At 44.4% G+C, this 21,469-nt stretch overlaps 1 protein-coding gene across 1 annotated transcript in view; it reads left to right on the plus strand.

The window, feature by feature from the left end:
• The window catches only part of slc25a13 (solute carrier family 25 member 13), a 237,838-nt gene that overhangs the window by 208,036 nt on the left and 8,333 nt on the right, over positions 1 to 21,469 (plus strand). Inside the window, exons 15-17 of the mRNA XM_078229409.1 lie at positions 3,722 to 3,860; positions 13,001 to 13,159; positions 13,245 to 13,332. Of these exons, the coding sequence (XP_078085535.1) occupies positions 3,722 to 3,860; positions 13,001 to 13,159; positions 13,245 to 13,332 (386 nt within the window). The remainder of the gene's footprint in view (positions 1 to 3,721; positions 3,861 to 13,000; positions 13,160 to 13,244; positions 13,333 to 21,469) is intronic.

Genomic DNA, 21,469 nt, shown 5'->3' on the forward strand with positions numbered 1-21,469 from the left:
GGAGGTTAGAGTGAAAATTGGAGGACAGAGAAAATATCAAGGATTAGAGCAATGGAGATATCAGAGTTTTGGGGGTAAACCAGAAGATCCAAGGGGAGATTGGGAGGGTCAGGATTGTCCTATTGCAGGCGAGGTTAGGTGTGGGTGTTGGCTGGTGATGCAATTGAACAGAATCCAGCAGGTAAGTAGAAAGGTATTTATCACCTGGATCCAGAATCCTTTTCTCCCTTTTGCCGTTGGGTTTCACGAGGCCCAAAAACAAGTAAATGGCTGTTAAATGAGGCACACAACCTCATTATAACATTGGCCTCTGATTTTCCCCCCCGCCCACTGCTGGCTCCAATCTTTATTCTGGTCTGCAGTCAGTCCACTACTTGGATCCTAATAATGCGTCTGGCCAACTCGGCTCTCATTTCCACTGACATTGAAATCGGAAGCAGGTGAGTGGATGTTCAACATTGAATAGTCACCTGAAACAGGTCTGCTAATTTTTGGGAATTAACATTCACGTCTAAGCTATTCATGAGCTTCTTAACATATGTAGTTATGTTAGCCAATGGCAGCAATCTAGCGGCCATGCTAGCTGCATGTGTAAATCATAATGGCCGCTAAATCTCACAGGAGGGCGAGATATTAGAATGATATCTTCCCAGTCCCCCTCCGATAATGTGATCATGTTCACACCCAGGAAGGGTGTGGTCCTGATTTGCATATTTAACATCAATTTACATATTATTATAGGGTTTAATGCCGCTACTTCTACTTTCTCTGCATCATCCCACCCAGCTGGGTTGATGTCATTCCAGATGCAATTACCACTGGTTTTCAAATTTGAAACCACGCCAGGGGCATGCTGATAAGTATAGCCCCTGGGTGGTGAGGGACATGACTGGGCAGTGCTCTGCGCTGCCCCAAAGCCCTGGCAATGGTGACCTGGAGGGAGCGATACCAGTGAGGGGGGAGGGTGCGATGCCTGAGAGAGAAATGCATAGTGGGTGGAGAGTGGGAGAGCCCTGATAGTTGCACGGTGCATGGGGGGAATGCCCTGATTCTTGTGTGGTGGGTGGGAAGGTTGCCATGATGCTTGTCGGGGTCCTCTGTGGCAGTGGGGAGGTGGGAGGGAGTTTATTTTTAACACAGATTGGGCACCCTTTATAGATGGACTTACTGGCTCTATCGGGCCGTACTCCCCCCAGAGTGATGCACCACCACGTCCCCAGATTTTCTACAGATTAAGTTTATTTATTCATTATTTACTAGTGCCACAAGTTGGCTTGTGAAAATCCCCTAGTTGCCACACTCCAGCGCCTGTTCGGGTACATTGAGAGAGAATTTAGCATGGCCAATGCACTTAACCAGCACGTCTTTCGGACTGTGGGAGGAAACCGGAGCACCCTGAGGAAACCCATGCAGATACGGGGAGAATGTGCAGACTCCGCACAGACAGTGACCTAAGCCGGGAATTAAACCCGGGTCCCTGGCGCTGTGAGGCAGCAGTGCTAACCACCAGAAAATCTGGAGTGAAAACTTGTCTGTGAACCCAGAGAGGTACAGGCCGCTTCTCAATCAGAGCCTGACACTGACAAGTTTTGGGAAAATCCACCCTACACTATTTTCCATATTGGTGAACATTTTTATCTGTTTAGACCAGCAGTGAGGTTATCAAATCTGGATGAGTCCACAGCTAAGAAACCAAGTTGTGAGTGAATCTTTTGAGCAACGCTGTTAGGAAAATTGTACTTTCATTATGCACAATTTGTGTTATTTGCTGCTTTGAATCGACAACACGAATGAGGCAAATGCAGAGCACTTTGCTGTTCCATAACACTGTGACGCAGCATGTGTCGTGAAACTGCCTTAATGGCGCCACAAGCTAATTTTTCTTTCTTCTAAAATTTCATGTCCAGTGAAAAATAAAATAGGGTTCTTTAGTGGATGACAAAGGCCATGAAGAGCACATAATACACTTGGCATGTTGCCCCTTTTGGGAGTGCTTTTTCTGGAAACTCAATCTAACACAAAGTTGCTGAAGCAGTTCAAATATTAGTACAAATCTCAAATGGACAAGTAGAGTTTTAATAGCACAGATGCTAAATGCAAGTTATAATTCGTGTGTATTTTATAATTTGAGAAGGAACCTAGGTGTGTTTGTATTCTACAACACGAAGTTGAATCTTTTGCTCTGTCACTGGTGTTTTCTCTCGAGTAGACAATAGCACGTTCACTGCAGGAGACGAGGTTAAACCAGATAAATTCCAGACCTGCCGGCTCCTTGTGCTCAGCCTAACACAGAGATGCCTTTGTGAGCGTAATTATCCTCTCCCCCATTAGGAACATAGACTGTTTAGCCTCTTCTGCGCAACTGTTGCTGGTATAAAACCAAATTAGAATTTCAAAACCTGAAGGTCTGATTTGTTTATCTGATGTGGAGATGCCGGCGTTGGACTGGGGTAAACACGATAAGAAGTCTCATAACGCCAGGTTAAAGTCCAACAGGTTTATTTGGTAGCAAAAGCCACTAGCTTTCGGAGTGCTGCTCCTTCGTCAGGTAAGTGGGAGTTCTGTTCTGTTCACAAACAAATGTTTGTGAACATGTCTATATCTGGCAACCTATCCTTTGTGAACAGAATTCCCACTCACCTGAAGAAGGGGCTTGGAGCTCCGAAAGCTTGTGTGGCTTTTGCTACCAAATAAACCTGTTGGACTTAAACCTGGTGTTGTTAAACTTCTTACTGAACCTATCCTTTGGCAGCTACTGACCAGGATTTTTCCTCATGCAGATGGATCCTGCTATTCGCCCCAGATTGATTTTGAAGTTTTCAGCCCACGGTCCAAGGGCTGACTTTGCAAACAGTGTCAGGAGAAATAAAATAAAAGCAAAATACTGCGGATGTTGGATTCTGAAACAAAAACAGAAAATGGTGGAAAATCTCAGCAGGTCTGACAGCAACTGTGAGGAGAGAACAGAGCCAATATTTCAAGTCTAGATGGTCCTTTGTCAGAGTTGACAGCAAAGAGAATCAGCAGAGATTTATACTACGAGGGTGGAGAGGAGTGATGGATTGGGATGAAGGGAATGTAAATGAGGATACAGAAGGCTGGGAAAGTGCTATAAGTGTCCATTAAGTGGTCAGAATGTGTGAATGGCAGAACAGAGGTGCAGATGATTAAGGGACTGCCTGGGGATTATGGCAGTTGCCCTGAAAGGGGGGTGGGGGAGAGGTGGAAGAAGGAGAGCTGAAATGGAGAAGTGGAAAAATGGAAGTGAGAAAGAAAGATGATAAAATGGATGATGAGATGAAATAAAATAAAATGGAAATAGGGTGAAGGTGGAGGAGATGTTTGTGTTCTGAAGATGTTGAAGTCAATGTTCAAATGGGAAGGCTGTAAAGTGCCCAATTGGAAGATGAGATGCTGTTCCATGAAGGCTGTGCACTTGGATTCAAATGGGCATGAACCAGTTTGTCCCATTAGAAAGAGGCATGCTATTCTCGGATTGGTATGATCTGCTAAAGGCGTGGCAAGGTTGGAGAATCGCCCCCAATGTTTCAGGTCAAAAATCTTTCATCAGAACTGCTAACTCATGACTTAACTTGTAATTTTGTTAACTCATGCTAACTCACATTTATTTAAAACTTTTCCTGCAGATTTCTTTGGCATCTAACATTGAAAGTTCTTTCTGACATATATTGATTACTGTTGTGTTTTCTTTCTCTCACAGGGTGCAAGGGCCTGTTTTTTGCGTGATATCCCATTCTCTGCTATCTACTTCCCTTGTTATTCTCACTTAAAAATCTCCTTTACAAATGAGAATGGACAGGTGCACCCTGGAAATCTGCTGTTGTCAGGAGCTTTAGCTGGTGAGCACCTGATTTTTGCCTCTGCCTGTACTGTGCCTGCTTAATAGAAGTGTTGGTGCCATGACTATCTACTGTTTTAAAAATTTTTCAAAATGCTGAAGGTGTTTAATTTTGCCAGGTCATCTTGGTTTGAAAAAACTGAAAATTAATCTGTGGTGGCAAGAAGCTGTGTATTCAGTGACAAGTGATTCACTGTTTGACTGTCCACTCGCAAGTAATGCAAGTAATTTCCACTTTCATAGATGAATGCAGGTCCTGGATGTTTAATACCATCCACAATAAAGCAGCTCACTTGATTGACACTCCATCCACCAACTTAAATATTTGCTCCTTAAGGAGGGGTTACTGCAATACTACACAGTACAGCTATGGTGTGCCAGTGGTAGAGTTGTACAGCACAGAAAAGACCCTTCGGCCCATCAAGTCTGCACCAAAAATAACTTGCAACTTTAGTGGTAGTGCAGGCTTGTCGGTGCAGACTTGATGGGCCAAAGAGACTTTTCTGTGCTATACGATTCTGTGACTCTGCCACTGGCATACCATAGCTGCAGTGAGTGTTGTCTCTACAGTACTGCAACTTACCAAGATTTCTGCAGTAACCCCTCCTAAACCCATACTTTCTATTACTTAGGAAAACAACTCTTATGGATGAATGGGAACAATGCTTTTTCCAAGTTCTGCTCCAAGTCACACCATCCTGACTTGAAAATTTAACTTGATTTCTTCACTGTCATCAGGTCAAATTCATAGAACTCCATTCCTAACAGCACTGTGTGAATATCATTGCAACACAAACTGCAGCAGGTCAAGAAACTGGCTTATCTTACAAATGAACATACGAGCAGAAGTAGGCCACTCAGCCCCTTGAGCCTGTTCCCCCATTAAATAAGATCATGGCTGATCTGATTGTAATTTCAACCGTACCTTCCAGCCTACCTACCCCTGATAACCTTTCACCCCCTTGTTAATCAAGACTCTGCCTAGCTCTGTCTTAAAAATATTCCAAAACTCTGTTTCAACTGCTTTTTGAGAAAGTGAGTTCGAGATTCGTAACTCAGAAAACTTTCTCCTCATTTCTGTCTTAAAGAAGCCACGCCTTATTTTTAAACACTGACCCCCCCCCCCCCCCCCCCCCACCAGTTCTCAGTTCTCTGACAAAAGGAAACATCCTCTCCACATCCACCCTGTCAAGATCCCTCAGGATCTCAAAGGTTTCAATCAAGTCACCTCTTAATCTTCTAAGGGATACAAGATAACCCATCAATTCCTGGTTTTAGTCTAATAAACCTTCTCAGAACTGCTTCTAACGTATTTTCCTTAAATAAAGTGATCAATACTGTACACAATACTCCAGATGTGGCCACACCAGTGTCCTGTACTGCTGAAGCATAATCTGCCTACTTCTGTATTCAATTCCCCTCATAATCTGATGTTAATATTCCACTAGCTATCCCTGCCTCCGCCCAACTCGCCTCCTGTTTCTCCCCCCCCCCCCCCCCCACCCAACTCATCCACTTTCCCCTCCTCCCTCCGAAGATGCGGAGCCACTCAGCGAGCGTGGTGTTCACCTCCGATTCTGTTTGGAGTTCTGCTTGCCAGGTGCATGCCTTTCAAGACCAGTCATTCATTGTGTCTTTGTGACACATGAACGAGGGGGCATGGCCTCAAAATAAGGGGGAGCGGATTTAGGACTGAGTTGAGAAGGAACTTCTTCACCCAAAGGATTGTGAATCTGTGGAATTCCCTGCCCAGTGAAGCAGTTGAGACTACCTCATGAATGCTTTTAAGGCAAGGATAGATAGATTTTTGAACAGTAAAGGAATGAAAGGTTAAGGTGAGCGGGCGGGTAAGTGGAGCTGAGTCCACGAAAAGATCAGCCATGATCTTATTGAATGACGGAGCAGGCTCTCAGGGCCTGATGGCCTACTCCTGCTCCTAGTTCTTATGTTCTTATGACATCATGCTGCTCTGGATGCGTTATTTGACATGGGGGTATGATTCTGGTGTATGGGCCCAGTAATATGATGATGTATTGCAATGAGGTTCCTGACCTTGAACAGTGGGAAACACAGCCTGTCACTGGTGGGGAGAGGGGGTGATTGTGTCCTAAATTTACATAGACTTGAAATGTGGCCTTCTCGTAATATTTTACCCCCTGATGCAAACAGGAGCAGAAAATTCTGGCCTATGTGTGCTTCCTAATTGTCCAGATCACCAACAACCTGTCCTGGTCCCTCCATGCCGACGCTATAATTAAGAAAGCCCATCAATGCCTCTACTTTCTCAGGAGGCTAAGGAAATTCAGCATGTCAGCAATGACACTCACCAACGTTTACAGATGCACCATAGAAAGCATCAATTCTGGATGTATCACAGCTTGGTATGGCTCCTGTTCTGACCAATACTGTGATGAACTACAAAGGGTTGTGAACGAAGCCCAGACCCCCATCACGCAAATCAGCCTCCCATCCATTGATTCCGTTACACTTTCCGCTGCCTCTGAAAAGCAGCTAACCAGCCAAGGACCCCACGCACCCTGGACATGCTCTCTTCCACCTTCTTCAGGAAAAAGGTACAGGTGTCTGAGGTCATGTACCAATTGACTCAAGTTGGTACGTGACCTCAGCTACTTCCCTGCTGTCATCAGACTTTTGAATGGACCTACCATATATTAAGTTGATCTTTCTCTACAGCTTAGCTATACAGTAACACAACATTCTATACCCTCTCCTTTCCTTCTCCTATGAACAACAAAGAACAATATAGCACAGGAACAGGCCCTTCGGCCCTCCAAGCCCGCGTCGCTCCCTGGTCCAAACTAGACCATTCTTTTGTATCCCTCCATTCCCACTCCGTTCATATGGCTGTCTAGATAAGTCTTAAACGTTCCCAGTGTGTCCGCCTCCACCACCTTGCCTGGCAGCGCATTCCAGGCCCCCACCACCCTCTGTGTAAAATATGTCCTTCTGATATCTGTGTTAAACCTCCCCCCCTTCACCTTGAACCTATGACCCCTCGTGAACGTCACCACCGACCTGGGGAAAAGCTTCCCACCGTTCACCCTATCTATGCCTTTCATAATTTTATACACCTCTATTAAGTCTCCCCTCATCCTCCATCTTTCCAGGGAGAACAACCCCAGTTTACCCAATCTCTCCTCATAACTAAGCCCCTCCATACCAGGTAACATCCTGGTAAACCTCCTCTGTACTCTCTCCAAAGCCTCCACGTCCTTCTGGTAGTGTGGCGACCAGAACTGGACGCAGTATTCCAGATGCGGCCGAACCAATGTTCTATACATCTGCAACATCAGACCCCAACTTTTATACTCTATGCCCCGTCCTATAAAGGCAAGCATGCTTTGGTTGTATAGCGCGCAAGAAACAATACTTTTTGCTGTATACCAATACATATGACAATAAATCAAATCAAATGTGTAATTCCATAATATACTGAAACCAAATATTGAAATTTAGGCCACCTTAATATGTTAAAAAGTGAACATATGCAAAGAATGTGACGCTGATTCTGTCCACATCTGCTAAGAACAAGAACAACAAAGAACAATACAGCACAGGAACAGGCCCTTCGGCCCTCCAAGCCCGCGCCGCTCCCCGGTCCAGGATTGAATCCTGAATCCAGGATCCCCGCCCAATTTTCCAGCCTATCTACATCCTAATATCCTATCCACCGAGCTGTCCCTCACAGCTACGATGCTTTGTTCATCACAACCTATTAACTCACCCCCACCCCCCCATTCCAGACCATGTGATCTCCAGGGAGAGGCGAAAACCCAGAGTGAAAACCCCAGGGCCAATATGGGGAAAAGAAATTTGGGAAATTCCTCTCCGACCCCCTGTGGCGATCGAAACGAGTCCAGGGGATCACACTGGCCCTGATGAGAAAAAGCTTCCCAACCCTATTCATTTCCACTTCTGCTTTACGAACACCATCTGAATTCCCTGCCCCCGAGACAGGTTCTCACTATCCGCAGTCTCGCTCTGTACTGGCACCAGCAAGATGATCATAGAATGAAGCTTTGAAACAAGAAACAAAGAACAATTAGCCCGCGCCGCTCCCTGGTCCAAACTAGACCACTCTTTTGTATCCCTCCATTCCCACTCCGTTCATATAGCTGTCTAGATAAGTCTTAAACGTTCCCAGTGTGTCCGCCTCCACCACCTTGCCCGGCAACACATTCCAGGCCCCCACGACCCTCTGTGTAAAATATGTCCTTCTGATATCTGTGTTAAACCTCCCCCCCTTCACCTTGAACCTATGACCCCTCGTGAACGTCACCACCGACCCGGGGAAAAGCTTCCCACCGTTCACCCTATCTATGCCTTTCATAATTTTATACACCTCTATTAAGTCTCCCCTCATCCTCCGTCTTTCCAAGGAGAACAATCCCAGTTTCCCCAATCTCTCCTCATAACCAAGCCCCTCCATACCAGGCAACATCCTGGTAAACCTCCTCTGTACTCTCTCCAAAGCCTCCATGTCCTTCTGGTAGTGTGGCGCCCAGAACTGGACGCAGTATTCCAAATGCGGCCGAACCAACGTTCTATACATTTGCAACATCAGACCCCAACTTTTATACTCTATGCCCCGTCCTATAAAGGCAAGCATGCCATATGCCTTCTTCACCACCTTCTCCACCTGTGTCGTCACCTTCAAAGATCTGTGGACTTGCACACCCAGGTCCCGCTGCGTCTCTACACCCTTTATGGTTCTTCCATTTATCGTGTAGCTCCTCCCTACATTATTCCCACCAAAATGCATCACTTCGCATTTATCAGGATTGAACTCCATCTGCCATTTCTTTGCCCAAATTTCCAGCCTATCTATATCCTTCTGTAGCCTCTGACAATGTTCCTCACTATCTGCAAGTCCTGCCAGTTTTGTGTCGTCCGCAAACTTACTGATCACCCCAGTTACTCCTTCCAGATCATTTATATAAATCACAAACAGCAGAGGTCCCAATACAGAGCCCTGCGGAACACCACTAGTCACAGGCCTCCAGCCGGAAAAAGACCCTTCCACTACCACCCTCTGTCTTCTATGACCAAGCCAGTTCTCCACCCATCTAGCCACCTCCCCCTTTATCCCATGAGATCCAACCTTTTTCACTAGCCTACCATGAGGGACTTTGTCAAACGCTTTACTAAAGTCCATATAGACAACATCCACGGCCCTTCCTTCGTCAACCATTCTGGTCACTTCTTCAAAAAACACCACCAGGTTAGTGAGGCATGACCTCCCTCTCACAAAACCATGCTGACTATCGTTAATGAGTTTATTCCTTTCTAAATGCGCATACATTCTATCTCTAAGAATCTTCTCCAACAACTTCCCCACCACGGACGTCAAGCTCACCGGCCTATAATTACCCGGGTTATCCTTCCTACCCTTCTTAAATAACGGGACCACTTTAGCTATCCTCCAATCCTCTGGGACCTCACCTGCGTCCAGTGACGAGACAAAGATTTGCGTCAGAGGCCCAACGATTTCACCTCTCGTCTCCCTGAGCAGCCTTGGATAGATTCCATCAGGCCCTGGGGATTTGTCAGTCTTTATATTCTCTAACAAACCTAACACTTCCTCCTTTGTAATGGAGATTTTCTCCAACGGTTCAACACTCCCCTCCGAGACACTCCCAGTCAACACATCCCTCTCCTTTGTGAATACCGACGCAAAGTATTCATTTAGGATCTCCCCTACTTCTTTGGGCTCCAAGCATAAGTCCCCACTTTTGTCCCTGAGAGGTCCGATTTTTCCCCTGACAACCCTTTTGTTCCTAACGTATGAATAAAATGCCTTGGGATTCTCCTTAATCCTGTCTGCCAAGAACATTTCGTGACCCCTTTTTGCTCTTCTAATTCCCCGTTTGAGTACTTTCCTACTTTCTTTGTACTCCTCCAGAGCTCCCTCCGTTTTTAGCTGCTTGGACCTAACATACGCCTCTCTTTTCTTTTTGACCAGTCCCTCAATTTCCCTGGTTATCCACGGTTCTCTAATCCTACCCTTCCTATCCTTCTTTTTTACAGGCACATGCTTGTCCTGTAGCCCTAACAACTGTTCCTTAAAAGACTGCCACATACCAGATGTGGATTTATCCTCAAACAGCCTCTCCCAATCAAGAGCTGCCAATTTCTGCCTGATCCCACTAAAGTTAGCCTTCCCCCAATCCAACACCTTACCCTTGGGACACCACCCATCCTTTTCCATCACTATCCTAAAGCTAACAGAATTGTGGTCACTATTTGCCACATGTTCCCCTACCAAAACTTTGAAGACCTGACCGGGCTCATTCCCCAGTACCAGGTCCAGTATAGCCCCCTCTCTAGTCGGGCTGTCCACATATTGTTCCAACGAACCCTCCTGTACACATTTTACAAATTCCTCCCCATCCAGAGTCCCTGCCCTCAGCGATTTCCAGTCTATACCAGGGAAATTGAAGTCTCCCACTGCAACAACCCTATTTTTCCTGCACCTATCCAGTATCTGCTGACATATCCATCCTTCCACTTCCCTTGGGCTGTTGGGGGGCCTGTAGTACACCCCCAACATAGTGACTGCGCCTTTCCTGTTTCTAAGCTCCACCCAGAGTGACTCGTTACACGACCCCTCTGAATTGTCCTCCCTCTGCACCGCTGTAATATGCTCTCCAACTAATACCGCTACTCCCCCACCTCTTTTGGCCCCTCCTCTGTCTCGCCTAAAACACTTGTACCCTGGAATATTCAGCTGCCAGTCCTGTCCCTCTTTCAACCAAGTCTCTGTCACCGCAACCACATCCAAATTCCTCGTGCGCATTAAGGCCCCAAGTTCGTCTGTCTTACCTGCTACGCTCCTTGCATTGAAGTATAAGCACTCCAGACCTCCAGGCCCAGTGAGGTCGTCTTCCCCCAGAGTGCTCTTCTTCTTTGCCAGCCTTGTCCCAGCCCCAAGCTCGTCCCCAGCCTCCACACTTGTAGACCTAATATTTTGATCCCCACCCCCCTGCCATACTAGTTTAAACCCCCCCGAACTGCACTAGCAGTGTCCCATTTCTTTAGTTTTGTGGTTCAATATAGAATAAGTTGCAAGACTGATGTGGATTATATATCACGTACATATGCCTATCTCAGATAGTAATTTTCTGCACTTGTTTATTTTAAATTGATTTTTTTTCTTCCCCACCCGGATTTTTCTACATTTCAGGCCAACATGAGTCTCGGAAGCAGATGGATGTTTTGCCTCCAATTTCTCATTTTACTATTTTATGTTAAGTCATGATAACATGTGCAACAGCATGATTATTCTCCTATTTTCTTTTCTCACTTGGATTAATCTCAGATATGCTTAGAAATCCAATAGTGAATCCATTGGAAGTAATTCAACAATGTATATGGATTTGTTTGCTGCACGTGCATAGTCTCTCTGATGTCATTAATGTGATTTTAAAATAGCTGTGCAAATGTCAGGCATGTACAATTGGGGAAAAGCACTTTCCTCGATGTAGGAGAAGGTTTGTGTAGGTCAACAAAGGTGAAACGGAGTTGCAGGCCTATCTGAGCCATACCCAAAATAGCGCGCACAACTTACAGATTTGCTGACAGCATTCAAACATTGGTGGCATTAGCAAAACCATTTCTCAAGGAGAAGTTGGTGCTTCTGAAGTCTTTCAATTTTTCTGCAGAGTACCGATTACTGTGCAGATGTTTGTACAAAGAGACTATTCATGAGAATAAGGTCATAAGAAATAGGAACAGGAGTAGGCTATTTGGCTCATTGATCTTGCTCCACCATTCAATAAGATGTTGTCTGATCTGATTATGGCCTTAACTCCACTTTTCTGTCTGCCCTATAACCCTTGATTGCCTTGTCAATCAAAATCTGACTATAGCTCACCTCAATGACCCAGACTCCACTGTTCAGGGTGTAAAAGAACTCCGAACACAAACCATTGCCAAGAGAGAAGAAATTCCTGCTCATCTCCACCCTAAGTGGAAGACCCGTTATTTTGAAACTGTGCCCCCCTAGTTTTGGACTACTCTATGAATGGAAACATCTACTCAGCATCTACCTGGAAATCCCACTCAGACAGAATCTTATGCGTTTCAGTAAGATCATCTCTCATTCTTCCAAACTTCATTGACCACAGGCCTGACCTGCTGAACCTTAAAGACAACCCCTTCATCCCAGGAATCTCCCTAGTGAATGTTCAAAAACTGTGTACAATGCAAGTACATCCTTAAGTAAGGAAACCAAATCTGTATACGGTACTCTAGATGTGGTCTCACCAATGTGCTGTAAAGTTGTAGCAACCTTTGGCTACTTCTATACTCCTCCCCTCTTGCGATAAAGGTCAACATTTCTTTTGCCTTTTGAATTACTTGCTGTGCATGCGTGCTAACTTTTTGTGATTCTTGTACAAGGATGCATGGTTCCCTCTACTGCAACATCTCTCCTTTCAAATATTTTGCTTTTCTATTCTTCCTGCCAAGCAACGTCACATTTTAATTTTCCCACATTATGCTCCATTTGGCAAATTTTTGTCCATTCCTGTAACCCATTCGTATCTCTATAAACTCACTTTGCAGCTCCCTCCACCACTTGCTTTCCTACCAATCTTTGTCTCATTAGCAAATTTGGCTACATTGCACTTGGTCCCTTCACCCAAGTCATTAATATAGTTTGTGAGCAGTCTAAGCCCCAGCATTGATCCCTGTGCCACTGCACTCAAAGGGTTTCCGACCTTAAAATGGTCTATTTATCTTGATTCGCTGCTACTTGTTAGTCAATCCTCTATCCATCCTAATAGTATCACCCCTAAAACCCCTTCTTTGTGGCACCTTATTTAATGTATATTTCATGTGATTTATTGTTGTTGCATGTATTAGCATACAGTGAAAAATATTGTTTCTTGCGCAGTATACAGACAAAACATACCGTTCATAGAGAAGGAAATGAGAGAGTGCAGAAATCTCTTGAATTCTGCCCCAAAAGAAAAATAAGTATGGGCTCCTCCAGCTTGAGCTGTGTTCTTTGTGACAATTCTGGAACTTCCCAATAAGTTACCCTTGGACATTCCAAACCAAATCTACTTGATTTGTGTTTTTTTCTCATTTTTAAATATTTGTTGTTTTCCATATTAGGGATGCCTGCAGCTTCTCTAGTGACACCTGCTGATGTTATCAAAACAAGGTTACAGGTGGCTGCACGTGAAGGGCAAACTAAATATAGTGGATTGGTGGATTGCTTTTGGAAGATCTTGCAACAGGAGGGCGTAGGTGCTTTCTGGAAAGGCGTTACAGGTACACAAATGCATTTTTACTTGTATTCTTGTGGAGGAGTTTGTTCTGTCTTCAATAACTATTTTTGTTTGTTTCCCCCTCATAGCCCGTGTGTTGCGTTCCTCACCCCAGTTTGGTGTTACTTTATTCACTTACGAGGTTTTGCAGAAGATTTTTCGTGTCGATTTTGGCATGTAAGTATTAATGTTTCATTTTAAAAGGTGTTCCCTAAAAGTTGTCTTGAACACAATATTTGTTGTTATTTTTTGTATGTTAGCAGTTGTTTATCTTGTATTTTGCACCTGTATACTTCAACTTCCTCTCACACCTTTGACGAAATGAGGTGGGGGGGGGGGGCTTAAAAAAAAAACTTTCCGAGTGCAGTGACTGCTGTTCTGTGGGCAAAAGACAGCAGGCAAGCAGCATGTGGCAAACAGTAATCTGTTTTTGTTGGCACTTGTTGAAGGAGGAACATTGACTTGAACTGAGGTAACTCTGAACTTTTCTTCTCGTACTCCACTCTTCAATATCCACCTGAACTAGCACACAGGTCCTAATTTGAATGACTCGATCAAAGGTTGACAGCATCAAACAATAACAGCATTGTCCTAGTATTATAATGGAATGTTAGCCTGGATCACGTACTCAAGTCCTGGTGTTAGATTCAAACGTGAGCAAAAGCAAGAAGTACTATTAAGTTAAGCAAGTCATTATACTGAGGCACAACAACATGTATAAAATACGTTTTGTGATTTTAAACGGGAGAAGTGATTCTGCTTCTTCTGCTTCTGCCTCTCCCTCTCTCCCCCTCACTCCCATCTCTCCCACCCACGCTCCCATTCTCTTCTTTCCCACCCATCCTCTCACCTTTCTCTCAGCTACCCTGTCTCATACTTGCCCTCCCACCTTTCCTCCTCTCTCCTACCCGCCCACTCACTCTCTGCCACCCAGTCTCTCCACCTCTCTCACTCTCCCAGCTGCCTTCTCACTTCTCTCTCTCCGACCCTCCCACTCTCTCTTTCCAGTGCCCGGCCCCTAGCTTTGGTCTCTTGGACTTAGACTGCTGGCCTCTATTCACTCAGCCTCCGCTCCCCCGGCGTAGGTCCCCCATTCACCCATCCCCTGTTCATCCGGCCTCCGTTACCCCCCCCCCCCCCCCCCCCCCCCGGCCTCAATCAGCCCTCGACTTGTGGTTGTGGCCTACCTCACTCTGCCTTCTGGTCGCCTTCACTCTTGCTCTGATTTTTCACTATTTTCAGCTCGTCCAACCAAAGGCCAGCTTCTTACTGTGTTGGCTGCTGATAAACTGACTTGTGTACCTCTCGGTAGCCAACAGAGTGATAAAACCACTTTTGATTGGACAAGCTAGAAGGATGGCTTTTTTCAAATTTAAAACTGCTGGACCTTTAGGGAAATGCTGATCTATCTGAATGCCACTTTCCTGCGCTACCTCCATATTCCATGATGTCATTAGTAATTATCAATTTCTGTCTTGAACATGTTCAATGATTGAACTTTCACAGCCCTCTAGATTAGAGAATTTCAAAGATTCACTACCCTGTGAGTGAAGAAATTTCTTCTCATCTCAGTTGTAAATGCCCCATTTCTTATCCTGAGATTGCGTCCCCAGGTTTTAGACTCAGCAGCCAGGAGAAACATTTTATCTACATCCATCTTGCCATGACTTGTAAGAATTTTGTAAGTTTCCATGAGGTCATCACTCATTCTTCAAAACTTTAGGAAATACTGAACATGGTCTCTTCAGAAGAAAATCCAGCCATCCCAAGAATTATTCCTTGGGAACCTCCATTGCACATCATCTCTGGCAGGTATATCCTTTGTTAGATTAGGGGACCAAAACTGTACATAATTCGCCAGGTGAAGTCTCACCAAGGCTCCATATAACTGCAGCAAGACATCTTTACACACATACTCAAATCCCCTTGTGATGAAGGCCAACATACCATTAGCTTTTCTAATTGCTTGCTGCACCTGTGAGCTAGTGTCTAATGCACAAGACCATCCAGGTCCCTCTGGACACCAACACTGACCAATCTGTCCCATTTAAGCAATATTCTGTATTTTTACCAAAGTGAACATCTTCACATTTATTCACGTTATATTCAATCAGCCATGTACTAGCCATTCACTAAGCCTATTCAAGTGCTCCTAAACTCTCCTTGTATCTTCCTCACAACTTGCATTCATATCCAGTTTGGTCTCATTAGCAAACTTGGAAATAATGCATTTGGTCCTCATATCCAAATCATTGATATAGATTGTCAAAGCTGTGGGCCGATCACTGATACCTGCAGTACCCCACTAGCAACAGCCTGCCTTCCTGAGAATGATCTGCTTATTCCCACTCTGCTTTCTGCCTGTTGGTCATTTCTCAATCCATACTAGTATATTTGTCTCTATCTCATGTGCTCTAATTTTATTAACTAACCTCCTTGTGGGACCTTGCCTTTTGAAAATCCAAATACGTCACGTCCATTAGTTCTCCTTTATATATGTTCTAAGTAACATGTTCAGAAACTCTAAGTTTGTCCTTTAATAAATACATGTTGACTCAGTCCAATTTTTCCATTATGTTTTAAATATCTCCAGTTGTCACATCCTTTATAATGGATCCTAACATTTTCCCTACTAATGTCAAACTGACAAGTTTGTACTTCTCCATACTTCCTCTTTCTCCCCTTTAAAACAATGGGGTTACATTTGCTATTTTCCAGTCCACAGAAACCTTTCTAGAATCTGAAGAATTTTGAAAGTAAATGACCAATGCATCCACTGTCTGTCTAGCCATCTCCTTCAACATTCTGGGATGAAGTCCATCTGGTCCAGAATTATCAACCTTCAATCCATTTAACTTTTTCATTGCTATCTTTTTATTAATACTAGTTTCTCTTAGTTCCTCAAACCCTTTATCAAATTAGAAACAGTGAAACAATGGGTCAAAACTTCTGAGGATAGACAATCACAGTCTGATTTCAGCTCCACTCCTTTTTGCTTACACTTGAATGCTATGCACCTTTCTCACCTGACCTGCTGGCCTCAGGTCAAGTAAGAACAGTACAGTGGGTTCCTGAGGCTTTCAGTCCAGGACAGCAGAGTTGGAGGAAAGAAAGCCATACCCCCTTTTTATGGTGCTAGGTTTTATGGAGGGTTGGGGGTGGGGGGGCTGGGGGTGCAGGAGAGAAGAGGGGGTAGTATGGGTACAGGTGGTGTTGGGTGGTCAGTTGGTTATGGCTTACTTGAGAAAGGATATACTGGCACTGGAGGGGGTACAGCGGAGATTGAGAGAGTTGGCTTTTGAGGAAAGACTGAGTAGACTGGGGCTATACTCATTGGAATTCAGAAGAATGAGGGGAGATCTTATAGAAACATATAAGATTATGAAAGGAATAGATAAGATAGAAGCAGGGAGGTTGTTTCCACTGGCAGGTGAAATTAGAACTAGGGGGCATGACCTCAAAATAAGGAGGAGCAGATTTAGGACTGAGTTGAGGAGAAACTTCTTCACCCAAAGGGTTGTGAATCTGTGGAATTCCCTGTCCAGTGAAGCAGTTGAGGCTACCTCATTGAATCTTTTTAAGGCAAGGATAGATACATTTTTGAACAGTAAAGGAATTAAGGGTTATGGTGAACGGGCGGGTAAGTGGAGCTGAGTCGACGAAAAGATCAACCATGATCTTATTGAATGGCAGAGCAGGCTCGAGGGGCTAGATGGCCTAGTTCTTATGGCGGGTCAGGTGGTCAGATATGGCATATTTGGGGGCTGGGGAGGTAGTCAGAGGTTGGGCCAGTCAGGGTATCAGGGGCTATTGGGGGAGTTAGTTGGGTGGTGTTGGGGGGGCAGGGGCAGTCGGCTTGAGAGAGTAGTCAAACGGGGGGAGGTGTGGAGACATGGGAGGGTGGTTGGGGGAGGGAGAGGGGAATGTCCCAGGGGGAAGGGGGGGGGCTGGGTCAATACTATATTCATTCATAGAGTCAGAGAGGTTTACAGCATGGAAACAGGCCCTTCGGCCCAACTTGTCCATGCCGCCCTTATTTTTTTTTTAAAAACCCTAAGCTAATCCCTCTATACCCATCGTACCCATGTAACTATCTAAATGCTTTTTAAAAGATAAAATTGTACCCGCCTCTACTTCTACCTCTGGCAGCTTGTTCCAGACACTCACCACCCTCTGTGAAAAAATTGCCCCTCTGGACACTTTTGTATCTCTCCCCTCTCACCTTAAACCTATGCCCTCTAGTTTTAGACTCCCCTATCTTTGGGAAAAGATATTGACTATCTACCTTGTCTGTGCCCCTCATTATTTTATAGACCTCTATAAGGTCACCCCTCAGCCTCCTACGCTCCAGAGAAAAAAGTCCCAGTCTATTCAGCCTCTCCTTATAACTTAATCCATCAAGTCCCGGTAGCATTCTAGTAAATCTTTTCTGTACTCTTTCTAGTTTAATAATACCCTTTCTATAATGGGGTGACCAGAATTGCACACAGTATTCCAAGTGTGGCCTTACCAATGTCTTGTACAACTTCAACAAGACGTCCCAACTCCTGTATTCAATGTTCTGACCGATGAAACCAAACATGCCGAATGCCTTCTTCACCACTCTGTCCACCTGTGACTCCACTTTCAAGGAGCTATGAACATGTACCCCTAGATCTCTTTGTTCTGTAACTCTCCCCAACGCCCTACCATTAACTGAATAAGTCCTGCCCTGGTTCAATCTACCAAAATGCATTACCTCGCATTTGTCTAAATTAAACTCCATCTGCCATTCATCAGCCCACTGGCCCAATTGATCAAGATCCCGCTGCAATTGGAGATAACCTTCCTCACTGTCCACCATGCCACCAATCTTGGTGTCATCTGCAAATTTACTAACCATGCCCCCTATATTCTCATTCAAATCATTAATATAAATGACAAATAACAGTGGGCCCAGCACTGATCCCTGAGGCACACCGCTGGTCACAGGCCTCCAGTTTGAAAAACAACTCTCTACAACCACCCTCTGGCTTCTGTCAAGAAGTCAATTTTGTATCCATTTAGATACCTCATCCTGGATCCCATGTGATTTAACTTAATGCAACAACCTACCATGCGGTACCTTGTCAAAGGCCTTGCTAAAGTCCATGTAGACAACATCAACTGCACTGCCCTCATCTACCTTCTTGGTTACCCCTTCAAAAAACTCAATTAAATTTGAGAGACATGATTTTCCACTCACGAAGCCATGCTGTCTCTAATCAGTCCTTGCGTCTCTAAATGCCTGTAGATCCTGTCTCTCAAAATACTTTCCAACAATTTATCCACCACAGATGTAAGGCTATCTGGCCTGTAGTTCCCAGGCTTTTCCCTGCAGCCCTTTTTAAACAAAGGCGCAACATTTGCCACACTCCAATCTTCAGGCATCTCACCCGTGACTATTGATGATTCAAATATCTTGGCTAGGGGACCCGCAATTTCCTCCCTAGCCTCCCACAACGTCCTGGAATATACCTCATCAGGTCCCGCAGATTTAACTACCTTGATGCGCTTTAAGACTTGCAGCACCTCCTTCTCTGTAATATGTACACTCCTCAAGACATCAATATTTAATTCCCCAAGTTCCCTAACACCCATGCTTTTCTCAACAGTAAATACTGATTAGAAATATTCATTTAGGATCTCACCCATGTCTTGTGGATCCGCACATAGATTACCTTGTTGATCCTTAAGAGGCCCTACTCTCTCCCTTGTTACTCTTTTGCCCTTTATGTATTTGTAGAAGCTCTTTGGATTCTCCTTTGCCTTATCTGCCAAAACAATTTCGTGTCCCTTTTTGCCCTCCTGATTTCTCTCTTAACTCTACTCCTACACTCCCTATACTCTTCAAGAGATTCATTTGATCCCAGCTGCCTATGCATGTCATGTGCCTCTTTCTTCTTCTTGACCAGGGCCTCAATATCCCGAGTCATCCAGGGTTCCTGACTTCTGCCAGCCTTGCCCTTCACTCTAAGAGGAATGTGTTTACCTTGAACCCTGGTTAACACACTTTTGAAAGCATGCCACTTACCAGACATCCCTTTTCCTTCCCACAGACTCCCCCAATTAACTTTTGAAAGTTCCTGCCTGATACCATCAAAATTGGCCTTGCCCCAATTTAGAATTTTAACTTTTGGGACAGACCTATCATTCTCCATAGCTATCTTAAAACTAATAGAATTATGGTCACTGGTCCCAAAGTGATCCCTCACTAACACTTCTGTCACCTGCCCTTCCTTATTTCCCAAGAGGAGGTCAGGTTTTGCCCCCTCTCTAGTTGGGCCATCCACATACTGAATGAGAAATTCCTCCTGAATACACTCAACAAATTTCTCTCCATCCAACCTTCTAATACTATGGCTGTCCCAGTCAATGTTGGGAAAATTAAAATCTCTGACTATTACCACCCTATTTTTCTTGGAGCTATCTGTAATCTCCTTACATATTTGCTACTCAATTTCCCGCTGACTGTTTGGGGGCCTGTAATACAAACGTTTCAAAGTGATTTCCCCCTTATTATTTCTCAGTTCTACCCATATAGACTCAGTGGTCGAACCCTTGGATATATCCCCTCTCAGTACGGCCATGATGCTTTCCCTAATCAAAAGTGCAACTCCCCCTCCTCTCTTACCTCCTGTTCTATCTTTTCTATAGCATCTGTACCCTGGAACATTAAGCTGCCAGTCCTGTCCCTCCCTTAGCTATGTTTCAGTAATTGCTATAATATCCCAGTCCCACGTACCCATCAATGCCCTGGGTTCATCTGCCTTGCCCGTCAGGCCTCGTGCATTGAAATAAATGCAGTTTAATCTGGACTTCCCTTGCTCTCTGTCTTGCTTCTGTCTGATCTGTCTGGTACGAGGATTACTGACACTGCCTTTACTAATTAATGTGCTCTCTTTCACTTCCGTGCTGTCCTCAAACTTCTCTTCTGTCTCCCTACTGCTTTGGATCCCACCCCCCTGCCAAACTAGTTTAAACCCTCCTGAGTGGCTCCAGCAAATCTCCCCGTCAGGATGTTAGTCCCCCTCCAGTTCAAATGTAACCCATCCCTCTTGAACGGATCAGCCCTTCCCCAGAAAAGATCCCAATGATCCAAAAATCTAAATCCCTGCCCCTTGCACCAGCTCTCAAGCCAGGCATTCATCTGTTTAATCCTCTTATTCCTACTCTCACTAGCACGTGGTACCGGTAGTAGTCCTGAAATTACTACCTTCGAGGTCCTGCACGTTAGCCTTCTGCCTCTCTATATTCACATTTCAGGACCTCATCCTTTTTCCCACCTATGTCGTTGGTACCAATATGTACAACGACCTTATATGTACAAGAGTTGGAAGTGGTTTTAATTCTTCTAACTCTTCTTGGGTAATTGTTCTGGTAAGACAGTCAGAACCATCCAAAGACTGACTGATTTAAATTGAATGGTTCCCAATGCTGGGTAATAACCTGTTGAACTTCCTAGGCAATTCCCATGCAGTCCTTGAGTGGAGACTTCCGCAGTGGGACCCCCTAGTGCATCCTCTTTGCTACTTGCCAAGTATGACCCTCTGGAGATCGGAAGCTAAAAAGAGGCCCTTCGGCCCATCATGTCTGCGCCGGCCATCAAGCACCTATCTACTCCTATTTTCCAGCCCTTGGCCTTGTATGGTGTTTCAAGTGCTCACCTAAATGCTTCTTAAATGTTGAGGGCCAATATGTCCTAAAACTATCAAAGAGCATGCCACATTAGATTTTGTAATGAACGATAACCCAGATTTAACAACCTAAATGGATAAAAAATTATTTGTTAGTGAGTAAAATGTGATCAAGTTCTTGAAAGGGAGAAATGTGAAACAGTTGCTATGTTCTAAATTTGGGTAAATCTAGCTAAATTTAATGATTTCAATGCTATGAGACAGAAACTGTGCAAGTATGTTAATGGGCAAACAAAGGAAAATCCGTAGAAGGTATCCTAAAAATTTTAATATATAGAACAAGTTTATGCCTCTAAGAGGCAAGAACTCTACTTTAAAAAAAAGGATAATTAAAGAGATACGAAACAACATAGCACTAGCAAAAAATCATTTTTAAATACAAAAGATAGGCACAGATCCCAACGATTAGGAGATACAAAGAACATAAAGACTAAAAAATAGAGCCACAAAAGGGGAGTGTGAAAACAAATTGACAAGGGATGTTAAGCGCAAAATATTTTTCTAATTATGTTAGGAAAAAGAGGTAGTTAAGTGCAATGTGGTGTTCCTTCAAAGCCAATAAATAATATTATCAATGAAAATAAGTAAATGATGGACAA

This window comes from Mustelus asterias, chromosome 2 (assembly GCF_964213995.1).
Source record: "Mustelus asterias chromosome 2, sMusAst1.hap1.1, whole genome shotgun sequence".
Taxonomy (NCBI): Eukaryota; Metazoa; Chordata; class Chondrichthyes; order Carcharhiniformes; family Triakidae; genus Mustelus; species Mustelus asterias.